Source organism: Rattus rattus, chromosome 2 (genome assembly GCF_011064425.1).
Source record: "Rattus rattus isolate New Zealand chromosome 2, Rrattus_CSIRO_v1, whole genome shotgun sequence".
Classification (NCBI taxonomy): domain Eukaryota; kingdom Metazoa; phylum Chordata; class Mammalia; order Rodentia; family Muridae; genus Rattus; species Rattus rattus.
Window position 1 is genome coordinate 39,529,170 of NC_046155.1, and position 17,763 is coordinate 39,546,932.

At 45.7% G+C, this 17,763-nt stretch overlaps 1 protein-coding gene across 18 annotated transcripts in view; it reads right to left on the minus strand.

The window, feature by feature from the left end:
- Nucleotides 1–2,710, minus strand: part of Sorbs1 (sorbin and SH3 domain containing 1) — a 115,599-nt gene extending 112,889 nt beyond the window's left edge. For 6 of the 18 annotated variants that reach the window (XM_032891916.1, XM_032891914.1, XM_032891907.1 and 3 more), the window contains exon 1: nucleotides 1,709–2,710. In XM_032891916.1, coding sequence (XP_032747807.1) covers nucleotides 1,709–1,805 — 97 coding nt within the window. In that variant the 5' untranslated portion in view covers nucleotides 1,806–2,710. The remainder of the gene's footprint in view (nucleotides 1–1,708) is intronic. The other 12 variants (XM_032891925.1, XM_032891927.1, XM_032891934.1 and 9 more) reach the window with 5 other exon arrangements.
- Nucleotides 2,711–17,763: the final 15,053 nt, after the last annotated feature.

A 17,763-nucleotide genomic window follows, 5' to 3' on the forward strand; every position in this document is an offset into this window, starting at 1 on the left:
GTATTTTCCATTTAGCTACTCTCTTTCCAACGTGGTAAACACAAGGGTACACAGCCTCTCCCTCCCCACCCACCTTCACCGGTAGTGTTTTCATTTCCTTGGGATTAAAAGTCCCAAGACAGGATTTTCAGGTCAAAAGGCCTAGGATTTTGGACTCCTGGGCGAAGTTTCCTTCCAGCACCTGCCTGAGAGATTCAGAGGAGGAAGGCACCCCCCTGGGAACCGAGCACCCTCCTGCCTCCCTCCCCGCCCCCTCCTTCTCCTGCCTTTAGGCTTAGAAGAGCAGGAGACTTTACTAGCCCCAGAGCAAGTTTTTGTTTGTTTTTAAAGGGAAATAGGAAAATGGTCCAGGCTATTATAAATGATAACAAAGGGCAGGACTGAGGACATGGCTTATCTGTCACAACCATTACCAACACGGGTGAAGCCCTGGGTTCCATCTCCAGCACCAACCACACATGTAACTCCAGCACTCGGGAGCCAAAGGTAGGATGATCAAGATTCCAGGTCATCCTTGCCTCCATAAAGGAGAGTTCAAGGCCAGTCTGGGCTATATATATGCATCTAAAAACATAAGAATGACCCAAGAGGCAAACCAAAGAAACTGAGTCAGTGAGATGCATCCATGTCTACTTTGGCACAGAAAACACACTGAAGGGGCCCAGGGCAAACCAAGTCCCTCACTTTACCAGGAGGAACTCCAGGCTAACAACAGCAAGATACCACACACGTGCAGATCCTGTCACGTCCGCAGGCACAGAGCTCAGCACATTAGGAGCTTTGCTATCCCCGGTCTCAGAAAACTCCCAATGATTCAGTCAGGGCTATTAGCATGTCCACCTCACAGCAGAGAAGCAAAGGCCCAGAACACAAACACACACGCACATAGGTGCATGGGCACGTGAAGCGTAAGGGGACAGGTGCAGCCCTGAACTGCCCCCTCCATAGCCCTCCCAGGCCTCACCACACACGGTCCTACACAGGTCAGGACTTGGCTAAACACTGAATGTAAATAAATAGGAAAGACTCTTTAAGCTATCGGTCTCTGAAAATATTCTCAATGAGGTGCAGGATCAGAAGAATCCTGAGTGACATACTTACATGGTCCCCTGCCTCCCATCCCCACCTCAGGTCCAGGAGGCCAAGGTGGGACCAATACCCGGAAGGAAACGTCTCCAGGCTGGAACCTGAAGAGAGTCAGCTGCATAAGGCACAGGAATCTGCCCCCTGTTCTGCCTTCCCTGCCCCAAGCCTCCCATCCCCATCCAGGACTAAAAATACTTTTATTTAGATCCTGATTCTTAAAAGCAAAAGTTAGTTGTTCTGAGAGCCGGATAAAGGAAGTGTTGGGTTAGCCCCCAATCTGGGGATAAACATGATTATACCGTGTATTTGGCCTCGATCATCTAGATTAAGAAAGACCGCTAAGGTACCGAAATGTGCCGAAGTTTATCCATCACAGACTTAAAATAACTGCAGCTCACTGTATGTCAACAATAACCCACGGAAAGGAAAGGAGGATCCTGTGAAGGCAGGCCTGGAATACACAGTGTACGGCACAGCTCTTCATAATCCTGGGTGGGACAATCATTTGCATTGTAAGTGCAAATGTTGCTGTTGATGACACTAAGATATAGGAAATCTAAGTGAACCCGTGCAGTTTCATAGATCTGACAAGAGAAAGGGGGGGGGATTTTAAATGACTTACCAGAACTCATGCTGGTGGCAGGCAAGTCTTCTCCAGCTGCAGCTCTGGAGGGCTCTGCAGAAAAGCATACAAGGGAGCGGATGAATGGCAGTCGCATGATAAATCCCCACGGTTAGTGTTGAAAATGCAAACACTGTAACCCTTGGTCAAACAGAGCTGAACCGGGAGCCACATGGCCAGGCTTCTAGTTCACAGCTAGTCACAGATTCCGAGGACTTGGGGCATCTCACTCAACTTCCTTGCTTCATTTTATCTGCCTGACTCTGTTTAGATACCATCCCAGATCTCTTCAAGCAACAAGTCAATTTAAAAAAAAAATAACTTTGTAAATGTTTAAACAAAACAAAAGAAACAAAATACTATTATCAGAGGTTGATATGTAATTGTGGATGTTTACAGTTGATGCTCACAATGTACCAGAAAAATGTTCTAGGTGCCTTAAATAATTTGACTCATGACAGCAAGCATTAACACAGTGTTAGTTCGCGAATGAGGCACAGAGAGGTGACGCAGCTTGCCTGACTATGCTGAGGTTGACCATGGAAACTAAGCAGCCTGAATCAGGTGCCGAGTGTCTAGGTACTGCCCCTCTCACTTATGGGCAAACATTATCACCAATGTTCAAGTGGATAGCCCTCAGAATTAAGAGGTCTCAAGCCATGGGTGCTCACAATGTGAGACCTTTATTGCTTTTGGATGGTGATGAAGACCAAGCCCAGAGTTTCAAGGGTACACTAACCAAAGACTCAACCTCTAAACTGCATTGATGCTCAAGTCAAACTGTATTAATATGCTTTGAAAAAATACGTTGACTGTAGTGGTGTGTGCCTATAATTCCAGGCAGGTATATGCAGGAGGATCAGGACCTTAAGGTCATCCTCACCACATTGTAAGTTTGAGGCCAGTCTTCACTATAGAAGATGGTCTACAACCATCCAACTTTAATCATGCCCAATCTCATCTGAAGTTAAGTAGGGTTGGGCCTGACTTATATTCATATGGGTTATGAATACACACACACACACATACACACATACACACGCACTGCACAGGCACATGAACATACAAATTATAGCATTTGACAAATAAGCAGACCCTACAATTACCAACAGAGTCACAACACACTGCATTTCCATCATCCCCAGAAAAGGTCATTATGTCTCCTTACAGCCAAGTATGTCACACCAAGCTCTTAGGAACCACTGACTACTTACCATCTCTAGGGTTTGACTACTTTCTAGGATTTTCTACAGACGGTACCCCATACATGTAATGTTTTTGCCTACCTTTTGAAACTCCAATGGCTTCAAATGCTTAAGTCTCCTTCTGGACTCCACTCTACCCGCTCAGCTATCTCTATCCAATAACCCATGAGTTTGATTACTACTTCCTACATAATCCTGAAAGCAGATAACATACGTTTACCTAGTTCGTCCCTATTCAAAATCATTTTTTTTTTTTTTTGCCATTTTTGGTCCTTTACATTTCTCATTTGTCTTGCTTTATTTTTGAGATAGGATTTTCCACTGTCATCCAGGCCAAACTAGAGCTCATTGTGTAGCCCTGACCTGCCTCAAACTTGCTGAGATCCTCCTCCCTTGACCTTTCATGTGCTGGTATACCCAGCTAGGTCCTTTGCATTCTCGTGTGAAGTTTAAATGCTTCATCTTTTTTCCTCAAAGGAAAGAAAGTAAGGAAAAGAAGAGAAAGAAAAGGTCTGTTGGGTTTCTAGCTGGGATTTTGTAGACTCTGTAATCACTTAGGAGCAAACTAGTATTTCCACAATATATGCTCCGGTTACTGGGCAAGGCCCCTCTCCCTTTAGCCAGGTCTTCCTTGATTTCTCTCACCAATGTTTTACAGGCTTCAAAATGAAGGCCTTGAGCACCAACTGGTTCCTCCCACATAAGACACCTCAAGCTTTCTGCAGTTCTACACTTCCATCCAGGGACACTGAAATGGGTGGCATGCTAGACAAAGAATTCAGGTCCAGTCTTCAACATCCTCAGAACCTCAAAGAGTCAAGTAAGCAGACAGATGAAACTCAGAAGTCAATTTGGGTGAGAAATTCTACAACTCTGATTACAAATGCAGAGTTGGATTCTAAAAGAAAAACGCCAAGCAGGACAGGTTTAACAAATGCAAATGTTGGTAGGTCTAAACATCCCCAACTCAGAAAAACAGCAAACCTGTACAAGAAGGAAACGAAGAAGAAATCAGTCCAACCTTTCAACAGTCATCTAGATGTAAAGACCTCCATTTGCCAGTTACAGATGCTAGAACCAGCTAGATGTTTCCACAAACAAGGAGAAGCCTGTTCACTTCCTGCTAGAAACTCACCCACTGGCAAAGACTCACACAGCTGGAAGGACGGACGGTGGCATGCCAAAAGAACGGCCACCATCAACAGAACAAAACCCAAAGCCGGTGACGACGCAATGCACCTCTGATGGGAAAGGACATCAGCAAGGCTGTGGTGGGAACCACTGAAGTGGTCCTCCCGAGACCCCAGGGGGGAGCTACCATGTGAAGCAGTTATGTGAAGACACCTCCCATCTTCACTCATAAGAGCCAGACAGAGGAAGCCTAGGCATGCGTCAATGCATGAATGAGGAAGGCGTCAAGGCTAACAGTGAAGCGGTAATTTGCTACCAAGAATAGTTACGTCCTTTGTAGGAAAACAAAACTAGAGATCCTATTTAGTGAAATAAACCACACTCAAAAAAAAAAAAATGACTCCCTATGAAAAATTTAGTTCAGTTTTTGTTTGTTTGTTTGTTTGTTTTTGTTGTTGTTGTTGTTGTTGTTGTTGTTGTTTTGGGGTTTTTTTTCCCAAGAGAGGGTGTAAGGGTACAACTGGAAGGAGTTAGGGAACCAGAGATGAGGGTCAAGGAAGATACTAGGAATAGCAGTAGATGAAACCGAAGAACATTATATGCATAAAAACGTCACAAGTATGGGAGTCATTGTGGACTGTCAGCTTAGAGAACTGAGACTCACGGGCCTCCGGTCATGCCTGTGCGATATTGTGTTAATCATGTTCGTGGGGTAAGAAGACTAGCCCGCTGTAGATGGCACCATCCCTAGACTGTATCCTCCTGGCTGTACAGAATGGAGAAAGCCAGCTGAGCACTAGGCAGGAGTCTGCTGCTCTCTGTGGCTAGGGTTTCTTCAAAAATAATAAAGATATTGATTACATCAGACGTAGAACTCAAATGTTGATGTCAATATTACATAAAGGAAGCGGGACACATATACCATAACCATACTACCCCCTGGTACTCTCTGTCCCGGTGGTCTCTCCACGTCAATGGCTAGCCCCACATTGGCGCCGGCTACTCTCTGACCCCAGCAGCGGTTGCCCTCTTACGACTCTCTGCTGTGAACTCTGTTCACAATCCCAGCATCCCCTTAAGATCAAAACTCTAAAGGCTTGTAATTTATCCATCAGATTTGTATCAGTAAATTCTCACCCCACAAGATGCCCACACAATAAACTCTGAACCAATTGATAACCATGTAAACTGCCCACCTAGATAAGACAAACTGTCCTGTAAAAATCCATCCTTTATAAAATATTTATAAATACCCGTAGCCGTTTAAGGCCACCCAGATTCTAGGTCATCCTTCTCCGCCTCCATCTTGGTTCTTCTCCTTCCTCCTTCCCTCTTTCTCCTCTCTCCAAAACTCTGTGCCTGCCTTACGTTTTCACTGCCCAATCACAGGCCTTGCCTTATCTTGTGCCTGCCCTCACCTGCATACAGACATCAATCCACACTCAAATGCTTATTTTATGTAACAGACCTCTGATATAGCACTGAGGAGATGGCTCAGTCGGTAAAGCGCTTGCCCTCTGACCCAGGGACCGAAGTGTGGCTCCCCAGCACAACACAAAATGCCGGGTGTCTGTTCTGTAATCCCAGTGCTGAGGAGGCCGAGACAGGAGGATCCCTGAGGCTTGTGGCCAACTAGACTAGACAAGCTCAGGGTCAGTGAGAGACCCTGTCTCAAAAATAGGGTAGAGAAGTGATTAAAATAAATACCTTGTGTTGACCTCTGGCCTCACATATACTCATGCAAAGACACCCAAGACAAAAACACAGACATACACACACACCCTCTTGTACTTAGCTGTTAAAATTTACTTTTAAGCCATGCTCTAAAGCATAATTTGGTTGAACAAATATTGGCACAGCTTCAAAATCCCCCATAAACCCTTTCCTAGGCTGGAAAGTCTCCTGGGTAAAAGCCCAAAAGAGAAAAATGACTCCACCTAGTGGCAATACCAATCAACTGCAAATGGTCATTTATTTCCTGTAGAGGAGCCCGGCATGTCCCAGCTTGGGTGGGCCAGGGAGAGACAAGCCACCATCCTACATACACCTAGAGCTGCTGGCCCTACCATACTTGGGCATCCTCACAGGCATTCCACCCAAGAACAAGATGTGAACTGGCCGCGGCTCAGAACGACGATCCAGATCCCCAACAGTTCCGCCAGGGGCCTCTTTACTTCTAAGGTCCGACAAGCTTTGCTGACTAAGAATGAATAATGTGCTAAACGGCAAAAGTCACACTCGTGCTTCCGGCTGAAACAAGACCAAATAACTAAATACGACCTGTTTACTAAGAAGGAAAGGCCTTGACGTGGACAGTCAGAGGGAGGAACGTAGCTGGAGGAAACAATTTGTAGGAAGAAGTCTTAGCAGAGAAGGAGGCTCAGTTTAGCCTCTCACACAGCACACCCCTGTCTCTCTTCAGTACCAGGGTAGGTTGTCTTCATGATTCCTCTCTATTTCCAACGTAAGACAAGACTAAAAAGTCATGAGCTTTGTACCTATGCCCACTCAGTCAGAAAGACCTACCTGCAGAGTCCTACCTTTAAATAGATGAGACCCCTCTACTCTGCTGCAGTTGCTTATAAAGGAAGCCAGCTCCCCTCAGAGCAAAGTGTCAGCTATGCTCAGTCATGGAAACCCAACCTGAGACCGGCTTCACACAGAGGCAGCTATTCCCAACGCCTTGAGCAGAGCGGACAGCTTGCAAAGGCCCAGAATAACGTCCCGCCCGATTTCTCTGGACTTGTTTATCCCCAGCCAGAGAGGCACATCTATCTCTCCAGCTCTCAACAGCACCTTCTCAATCGCCACAAATGTCATTTCTCTTCAAATTCACTCTCTGCAGTATTGGATTGGGGGGGGGTGCAGAGGGCCCTTCAGAAAATGGAGAGGGTAACTCTGAGCTGGGGGAAACTTCCTTTCAATGGGGAAGAAACTAGGATAGGGTTTGCCCCGACATTAGCTTCGATCTGGAATCCCAAGAATCAGCCGGGGGCTTGGAACAAAACAGGCTGGTGGTTTCTCGGGGGAGGGAGTCCTAGGAAAACATGTCAAACAGGCCACCCCCTACGTCTTCCCATTTCCTCCTGGAGTCCCTCCAACTCCATTTCCGTTCTGACCAATTATCTGAAACGGCTTTCAGAAAGGTCTCCCATGTACACATTCAGCCAAGTCCGACCGTTTCTGTGCTAGACAGAGCTGCTCAGGTCTACAGACCACAGTTAAAACAGTTAACTTCTTCTTCCTTCCCACAAGCACATTCTCACTCTTGAGTGTCAACAACAACAACAACAAATGACTTCTAGCAGACAATAAGGATCGTCCTGGGAAAACGTGTGGGTCTTTGAGGAGCTCAGAGCCACAGGGTCACAAGCTAGTCCACACTCATTTCCTTCAGGGTTCATCGGGAGTGTCAGAACACGATGACTGCAGGCCTTCCGGCCCATTTCCATAATCTTCCAACTGTGTCGGAAGAGGGTTCACAAGCCCCCAGCCCACTGGGCAGGCTCCCACCCACCCACTCCCCACCTGTCATTTCAACCCTTGAGTTGCTCTTGGCAGCTTCATTAGCGTCTACTTCCTAGGCTCTCCTCTGATAAATGAGGTCTGTGGCTGCAAAATGCAGGGTTCACAAGCCTGGAATCTGAGCCACGTGTTCACCGAGTGGGCACAAATACTGAGCTGTGGTTTTATTTTGTTTTAAGTCTACCTTCTACCAATGTCTTTGTTTTAAAGACTTGTTTTATATTTTGATTTACTTATAGAAGAGGGTGTTGCGAGTCCCTGGACCTGAAGTTAACAGGCAGTTGTGAGCGACCCAACGAAGGAGCCCAACTTGGGTCTTCTAGAACTGGAGCAAGGTTCTTAACCTCGCTGCCATCTCTCGGGCTCTTCCAAACACTTCCCCCCTCCCCCCATTGCTCATCTGTTTCCTCAGGAGAGCCTCCACCTTCAGTGTTCAGAATGCCAGCTCAGCCCTCTACAGTTACCTAACAATCTGTATCACGTTAGAAGTTTCCAATGGTACCCACACCTCACTGCACAGTACAAAGTCCAAACAAGGAGATTCAAGGCCAGGCTGGATCCACTCCTCATCCTTTCCTGCCTGCTCTGTCTCTGCTGCCTTAAAGGAAGCTCACCAGACAGAGCTCGCCTGGCTGCCAGGGGAGGGGTGGTGGTGGTAGTATTTGTCTCTGTTCCCTAACATCAAGTAGGAAGCTTGGGGGAGACCAAGCATCTAATAGCACTGGCGAGGGAAAAATCTACCTCTTGAGAACATGTCTAAGGGCACCATCCTCTCTCCTTCTTCAGTATCCCCCTCCACCACCAGACCTGGTAAAGTTCTTCTTCCTAATTCTTCATTTTCCTTGCCCATGTATCCTCATATCCACCACTCTGATCCACCCTCAGAGTTCCAGACCATGCGCTCGCTCTAAGCCTCAGATCCGTCCTACCTCACAACTGCCAGGCGCTGACTTAAGCAAGAAAAGAGCTCCTGTATCTGATTCCAACGAGGGCCCCTCCTGCCCCAAAAGTTAGTCAGGCAGCACAAAAAGGCAAACCATTTGTTGGCAAAGTCCGATGATCTGAAACGGTGTTCCTTTAGCAAATGCTATGCACGAGGACAGTGCCTGGCCCTACTTCTGCCTCTAAGACCATCACAAGACAAAGGACAGGAGATATGCCTGGAAGACATGATATAGCCAGTCAGACGTCTCTTCGGGTCCCAGTCTGGATGAAGTGTGACTGGGTAGAATGGAAGAATGAATAAATACAAAAGAAGCCAATTAACCAGTCATGTTGTTTCTAAAGTTGCCCCAAATGTCACCGTTGTAGGAAAACAATGATCCTAACGTGCCATGGGACCCGGAAGGGAGAACACAGTCCTACCTCCCCTCCCCCCACGTGCTCCACACAGCCTAACTCTACGTGCGGCATACTTGACAAAGATGGACCCCATTTCCAAGCCTTCAAGACCCACCAGCCTAGAAATGGCACAGGGCACAGTGGGCTGGGCCCTCCTCCATCAACAGGAAATCAAGAAAGTGCCCCACGGACTTCCTCATAGGCCAATCTGATGGAGGCGATTTCTTATTTGAGATCCCCTCTGCCCAGGTGAATCGAGGCAAAACCGCCTGACGTATGTGAAAGTAGACTATTTTTACATTTGGGGACTTCTAGTATTTGCAATAGAAATGAAATGAATGAGGGATCTGAGATCTGCATGAAATTCACCTGTGTTTCACCACGCCTAACGCCTATGGGTCAAAAACCAACTCTATGTTACTTTCAGCATCGGCCGTCAATCCATCCCATGAGACTTGAGTGTGGGCTTTTCAAGTGTGGCGTCACCCCGGCAGTCAAAGAGTTAGGGGTTTTAGAGCATTTCAGATTTGGAGCTTTAAGATCAGGGATGCTCAACCTGTAAAACTCTTTTTTTTTTTTTTCATGAAAAACAACTTTTCTTAGCTCATATTGGATATCTGCAATCTTTAGAACTTTCGAAAGGAAATTCTAGCAAACAAAAAAAAGTCACTAATAATCTTGTCTATGAGAACGCCACACAGCGCACTTTTCCACTGGATTAACAGCAGTGACTGACGTGCAGAATTCTGACATTAATCATATCCACTGCTTTTGCTTGGGAGGCCAGGCTACTCCACTGTAACTCCTTATGAGGACTCGGGAGACACGGAGTGACTCAAAGGTTCTGCCAGATTTCCTAAAGAAGCAACTACACCAAGTATTTCGTTTTAGGAGGGTCACAGGGACTGCCAGGTAACAGCACACATGGTCCTCCCTTAGACACTAACCTCACCCCTGCCAGCTCCCTGCGCCTCTGCTTTAGTATTCTAGAACCCTTCGCTACTTCACAATCCCTTTGGATGTGCAACTCTGGGCATACCAAGGTTCTCAGGCGTGCATTGTTAACCAAGACAAGCCCTAAAAGTGAAAACTGGCCCATGTGTGTTTCCCAAATATGGTCCTGTCTACAGAACCCAAACAAAACTGACTGTCTGACTGTGGCATCCAGTGAATTTGGATCTCTTCCCTTAAGACAATCTAGAGAATTCAAAACAGGGCAGATTCCCAAACTCATTAGATAAAAGGAAAGCATCGTTACAAAGATTTATAAAGAGTCTTAAAATAAGGGCAGGCCCATGACAGAAATACCACACTCTTTCTGAAGGGGTCACTGCACACTGATGAGAAGTCATCAATGGCTGCACCTTCAATTCCCTGTGGAGTCCAGGCTGGGCCACACACAGGTAAGTGAGACTCAACAGTGAGCGCTGTGTGCAGCGGAACAACAGACCTAAGAAAGCCTTTGAACAGGGGCCTGCTGGCATCCAGGAATGGCAGAAGGCTGGGTCTCCCACACGGCAGGGCTGTCAGCTCTAACAGAGAGTCCACACAGTTCCCACTCCACCTTCCTCACATGCTATGAATTCCCTGAGGCCGCTGGTTCACCACATCCTATGTAGCACAGACTTTTACAGTGCAGGCCAGCCATGCCAGGCTCAGGGATGGGAGAACACAGGCCCCATTCACTGAAAGGATTCTGTGTCTTCTGCAAATATATAGCCTAAATGCCTCAATTCATAATACTGACTTACTCAAAATTTGCTTGTTTTCCTTAAATTTTCAAATGTCACCGAAGGTATACTGACCTGCCCCAAAGTCAACACGACACACTGGAAACATTATCTTTTCCGAGAACACCTCTCTTCTGAATAGCATGTGCTTAGTAACTGAAGCGGAACATGTACACACAGGCCCCAAATCAATAACCCCAAAGTCACAGCATAAGGCCAAGGATCATTAGTGTCTAACTGTGGTAACCGTAAGGCTGACACACTCTAGCTGTGCACACAGGATTACATTAACTACATTTTTCTAATTCCTTCTTCCTTTTTATTAATGTTAGGCTGGGTTTTTGTTTGTTTGTTTTTTAACAATCAGATATCAAAATGGTATCCAAGCACCTGATAATATAATCCAAGTTCCCAAGGTAGGTTTTCTTTAAGAGTAAAACCTCCAAAACATTCACTACGGCACCAAGCTGACAGCAAACAACTAGCCAGAGTCTACATTGTCTATCAAACCAGATTACCTGAAATAGCATGGCATGGAATAGCATTAAGACTTTAATATATGAAATTAATATACAACAAAAACAACATCTTGGTCTCAGGTAGAGTGACTGGCTTTTTGGGGTCCCCTCTTCCTCCAGATTCATGCGGTGCTTGGCAGCTGCTGGAAGATAATCAGAGCCAGGAGAAACAGATTTGAACCAAATCTGGCCAGGGCTGTTTAAGTTAGAAAACTCCTTAATTTGTCTGCTGTATTTTACCGACTTAGAAAAAGAGATTAATAACACCTAATTTAATAAGTTGTTCTTCTCCAGGTTATATTTTAAAGTATTCATTTACATGTTAATGGGAAGGTAGCAGGAGGAGTATTCTAACAGAGAAGGTGGGCAGCAGGCTGGCCTTTCTAATCCTCTGTTTACTGTTTGGACAGACAGCTGGTTACAAGCCCTCCTCCTGAGGTGGATGCTGCTACTACTATCTGCACCCAAAACCAGACTGCAATGGTTATCAAGCACCAGGAAGCAAGTCCCCAGCTCGACCTTCCTGTGCAAAGCCCTCAGTAACTGTCCTCTCGGAAGGGAATGTCTCAAGAAACCCAACCATCGCTATGGACACACGGTACACTCAGGACACTACTAAGCAAACAGATGGACTCTACCTGAAACCAAGACGTTGTTTTTGTTGTATATTAATTCCATATATTAAAGCCTTAATGCTATTCCATGCCATGCTATTTCAGGTAATCTGGTTTGATAGACAATGTAGACTTAAGAGACATACTCTGGCTAATCGTTAGCACTCACACTACTAAGCAAACAGATGGACCGTCTGCATTTCCCCAAAGCTGGCCGGGAACCAGCCACTTTACATCGGCCATTTCTAATCCTCAAACACCTCATTACAATGGGAAAAACTGAGCCTCAGTGATGGTAGCAAGACTCAATGAAGAGTCAAAATGTCGAGTTTGGAGAGATGGCTTAGTAATTAAGAGCATTTGCAGAGGACCTGGGTTCAATCCCCAACACCCACATGGTGGCTCACAACCATCCATGACTCCTGGTCTGAAGGATCTGAAGCCCTCTTCTAACTTCTGGGGGCACCAAGCATACACGGTGGTACACAGACATTCGCACAGGCAAAATACACACACATAAAAATATAAAATATAAGTTAAATAAATAAATCGAAAGTTGCAAAACGGTGTCTGCCTAAAGCAAGACGTTCCTGCTACACAGACTGCTCCGAGCACACACAGATGGATTACGTCAGGGCATTTTGTCTGTGGCATTGTGAGGTCGGTCACTCTTGTCAACCGAGATTAGATACAGGGCCTGCCGTCTGAGAGGGGATACTCTAGGTGGGAGGAGAGAAAAGATGGTCTCGATATAACTCAGAGGTTTTCATCCCTGGCATCCTCCCCCCTCCACACACACAAAGAAAAGTCAAAACTGCCCCTTATGAGGTCGCTTGCCCCGCCTTTTCCTGAGACAATTCACCCTGTGAACTAACGTTCATAACAAGCGAAGTAGCTTACATATGCTACAGGCAAGCATTGCCTAATTTGGAGACAAACTTGTCTTCCACTCCTTCTGGTTCTAAGAATCTGCTCTCAGGGCTGGAGAGATGGCTCAGCCATTGAAAGCACTGGCTGCTCTTCCAGAGGTCCTGAGTTCGATTCCCAGCAACCACGTGGTGGCTCAGAGCCACCTACGATCTGATGCCCTCTTCTGGCATGGAGGTGTACATGCAGACAGAGCATGCATATACATAATAAAATCTTTTTTTAAAAAAGAAAAAGAAGCTCGTGGCACCTGAGCCAGGTTCCCACAGAGGTGCCTAAGAGCTCACAGAGCAGAACACAGGGAAGAATCAGTACTAAAGGCCATGCAGACATCACAAAACGGCCTTGAACCCTAGGTAGTGGCATTCCATCAGGCCACTGGACTCAGGAAGAGTAGCACAGAAGCTCCAAGAGTCACCGTTGCCCCGAAGCACACAGAATGCACCACAGCAGTGAGAACCAAGGGGGCAGAAGGGGGCACACCAATGCCCTGAAGCATATATGAAAATTCCCAAGATAAAAGCATCCTCTGCCCAGGAGGGAAGCCTCCTGCAATCTGGCTTTGAAAAGCTGCACAGAAACCTTGATTACAGCAACCACAAGTGACAATTTCTACATTTGTCTTTCCGTTGCTTGTTGGTAGCCAAAACTGCCATTCAGAGGGAACGCGATCACCTAAGCGTTACTCCCTAACTATCATTCTGCGTCTGCTGCCCACAGGGAGGCTCGTTCTCCCCTCTGCCCAACCGCTTGACGGCTGACAAGAAAATTACCAGGAACTAAAAGGTGTTGACAACCCTGTAGACCTCCAAGAGGCTAAGTAGAAAAACTGCAAACAGAACAAACTCACCGAAACAGAGCAGAGGCTGACAGAGTTTAGATGTTTACAGGATCGTTCTAAAGCTAATAAATGTTAACGAGAATGGTTCTTAACCCCAAAGGAACTCATACCTGATCTAAACTGGAGACATTGGACAAAGCTGGGTGTGGTGGCACACATCTTTAATCTCAGTATTTGGGGGGATAGAAATGGGAAAATCAGAAGCACAAGGACATTCCTATGTACACACCAAGTACAGGGCCAGCCTGGGCTACATGGGACCCTAATGAATGTACAAACTTCAGATCTCCAGCACTCGCATAAAAACCAGGTGTGCCTGTGCACGCCTCTAACCCCAGGGCTACTGAGGCAGACTCAGACTCGAGGCTCCCCATGGCATGGCGTGGCATGGTGTGGCTTGCCTTCTAATGTGTCCAAACAATGATACTTTCTCACAACATGAGGTAGATAAGAGATCCTCTCTCAAAAGTAAAGTGGAGATGGCCAGAACAAAAGGCTCAGGGACCAAGAGCACTCACTGTTCTTCCACAGATCTGAACACCACGTCAGGCAGCTCATGACCTCACGACCCTCTCTAATTCCAGTTCCGGGACATTTGACACCTCTGGTCTCCAAGGGCACCTGCGCTGGTGTGCACATACTCCCGTGAGGTCAACCCCACCTGTATGTAACCTTAAAATAATAATAATAATAATAATAATAATAATAATAATAATAATAATGGTAAAAGTAGTAAGGTGGAGAGAGAATAAAGACACCAGGTATTAGTCTCTAGCTTACACACAGAGAGTCAGAGAGACAAAGACACAGACAGACAGACGGACAGACAGACAGACAGACACCGCACACTCAAAAGATACTAGATGAGAACTCTACCTTCTGGGGTTAGTTGCAGAAGACAGAAGTGGGAGTAAGAGCTCTTCACTGAGAGAACGGTTGCCTTCTTGACATGGACTCTAACCAGCACAGAAGAGCTCTAAGTGCTTCCCACTGGCTCTGCTACCACAGTGAACCTCTGTGTCCCGACATGCCGAATGGGTAAAATGGCACCAGGACTCCTGTCACAAGGACTTGGGGGCCTCTGTCCGTGCAATATACTGCAGGGCACACAGGAAGCGCTTCATACATGAGCGCGTGTGGACATGACTGGTTCCTTTTCTTTGTGTCTCCCTCTAGTTCCCGAAAGCAGAAGAGAGTTGGAGACGAGTAGAAATGCTGGTTAATGAAATGCGTCTTTAGTCACTGATTAACAACAGCCCTCTGGGTCCAGTGTGAAGAAGGAAAACCACTGCCAGGAATGAAGGGTTTCTTGCCACAGGCAGAGAATATTTAACTCTGACCTTGTCGTGACTCTCTCCGGGACCAACACTTGTACAGTTTGTAGGTTACAAGACAACAGAGTCCTTGGACATCTGTGACAAAGGTTAATCAGTGATTTTGATGGGGGCTGGGAGAAACATCTAGCCACCATGGTCTGCTCTGGGCAAGTTTCATGTGGTCCAAGGAAGTCAGCTTCAGCAGCCTGTAATTGTGGACTTCCTTCTGTTTCTCAAAACAGTACAAAACCATGTTCTTCCATAAATTCGTAAAGATTATAAAAGGGGAGGGTGGATCTAAAGCCCTCAATAAAAGCAGGAATGAGGTAACAAAGTGCTTGACGCTCCTCCCACCTGCTAAAAATCACAGCTGTACTACTGAACCAGCAAACTTAAATTCGGAGAATCAGACCTGGTGGGGAGTGGGAGCTGAGAATGGCAGCGCAAAGTCCACCAACAGGCTTGGTTAACTGTCCCCAGTGGACATGGATCTAAAAAATACCAAGGATTTAAAACATATTCCTTCTTACCCCAAACTAAAGGAGAACAGGGCAAGAAGACTGCACCCTAGCTCCTGACTGCAGGGGAGAGGGCTGGGAAGGCTCTTTCCTGGAGCTACCCGGCCCCTGGTAATTACTTACTTTACAGGAAAAACTGTCAAGAGTCCTTCCAGCGAGGGAAACCCTTCTCTGGCCACTCCACTCAGCAAACTCATTAAATTCCAAATGAAGCCAGCTGCTGGGAAGGCAAAGGGCACCCCAGCTGGGGCTCTGGAAATTCCTAGCTAAGAAAATAAATAGAGTGCCTGGGTCATGGGAACTCAGATCTCAGGGCTGGAAGGCAACTAACTGTCAGGAAGATAAGGACGTCACCCCAGGGTGAGCCCTTCCAGCTAAGAAGCAGAGAGGCAGAAATGTCATCTGGCAAGAGAGGGCATGTTGGCGGGTCCCACTGCTGCCCTCCACCCACAGCCATTAGAGGGGATCAAATGAAGGAAGAAATGATAGGGGGAAGGGGATAAAGACAAATGAAACAAAAAAGAGAAGTGCATCCATGTTGGCCCTGGCCTAGAAAATACTGGTGGGGGCGGAGACCAATTATCAAATTACCCAAATTAGATTTTTTATCGATATGTATTTCCTTTGTTATTGATATCTATTTCCAGGACAATGAGCTGCATAAGGACACTTTATTTCAAGTAGACCGTATATTTCGCTCCCACTTATATAGAGATTTAGATACATAGCAAACTATTCACAGATGCAGGCTGTAAATCTCATTTAAACCTCACTTCACTCATTTCTACACACCTGACACTATGACATTACAGGTTTGGAGTGGAGTCTGACACTGAAGGGCTTCTCTCAAATGCACCAGCTCCTGATCCCATCCTCAACCAACCAACAACGCCTCCCACTCAAGTTGGGCATGATGGCTCACGTCTATAATGCCAGCATTCGGGACAGGAGACAGAAAGATAGCATGTTCAAAGCCAGCCTAAGCTACACAGTGAGATCCTGGTTTTGGGGGGGGGGGTTCATTTAAGCACAGACGCGTCAAGTGAAATCTTGTTTGTTTTTGAGTCAAAGTTAAAGTGACGAATTCTCTCATATCTACATCATGAATTTTCTTGTTTCTTTTGTTTGGTTTTTGAGGTTTTTTTGGGTTGTTTTGTTTTGTTTTGTTTTTTTGGTTCTTTTTTTCGGAGCTGGGGACCGAACCCAGGGCCTTGTGCTTCCTAGGTAAGCACTCTACCACTGAGCTAAATCCCCAGCCCCTTGTTTTGTTTTTTGAGACAGGGTTTTCTGTGTAGTCATGTCTATCCTGAAACTTACTCTGTTCAAAGCTGGCCTCAGAGATCTACCTCTGAGTGCTGGAATTAAAGGCATGAGCCACCACTGCCCAGTCTTTTTGTTGTTCATTAAAGATAATTATAACTATAACATCTTAGCCAGGTAGGGTGGCTGTGTGTGTGTGTGTGTGTGTGTGTGTGTGTGTGTATGTAAATAAATGCATACATAAGTAAATAACCAACAACAGCAACAACAAAAAAAATCCCAATATCTTTAATAAAACATGATGTGAAACTCACTAAGAATCAATAAAAAGTTTTTTTTTTTTTTTTTAAATCAGACTCTGATTTTCTCTTTGACTTTGATTTCATCCCAAAAGTTGTAACAAAGGGATGCTTGACGAACCTTGCTAAAACACTGGGTCTCTCTCTTCAACCATCCCCTCCAAAGTTAGTAATTAATCCCCTCCACGTGTGCTATTTCATAAATTCAGAAGCATCTTAATGATAAATGATTTCTCAAATACAAGCTTTTTCTTACAGACAGTAAAAATGTATTTTAAATTGCTACTTAATGAGTCACAGAATTCAGAAAAACAACAGTGACGTTTTCAAATCTATTCTAACTGTGCCCTCCCACTAAATTTTTAACTTGTACTTTAAAAAAAAAAAAAAACAGTCTTACTGCTCAAATTGAGGACACGGTATGCAATGCCTTGAATTTTCAAATCTCCTTCATGTAGTAATAAAATTCTGGGTTCAAAATAAAAATCCTTTGCTCTCAATTTTTTGGCATAAATCTGAACTCTATAGATCTAAAAAAACATTTCCAATTAGAAGGCGAGTTAATCTGCATGTTTTGCTGATGTCTGTTGTTTGGAAACAGCTCACACTGCAGGCTGTGGGAGCTCTGCTCTGAAACACTTGGAGGGTCTGCTCCCAGAGAGCTGACTGAGGAGCCCCGTGGAGCCCTGCAACCTCTGTTCCTGGCAGTGCAGTTTTAAGGCTGTCGTCTGAGAAACACTGACCGACACAAGTATAAACCACACAGCCATTCAAGACCAACGCCCAAACCCAAACCATCACAGGGATCCGGAGATGTTGAAGAATTTCTT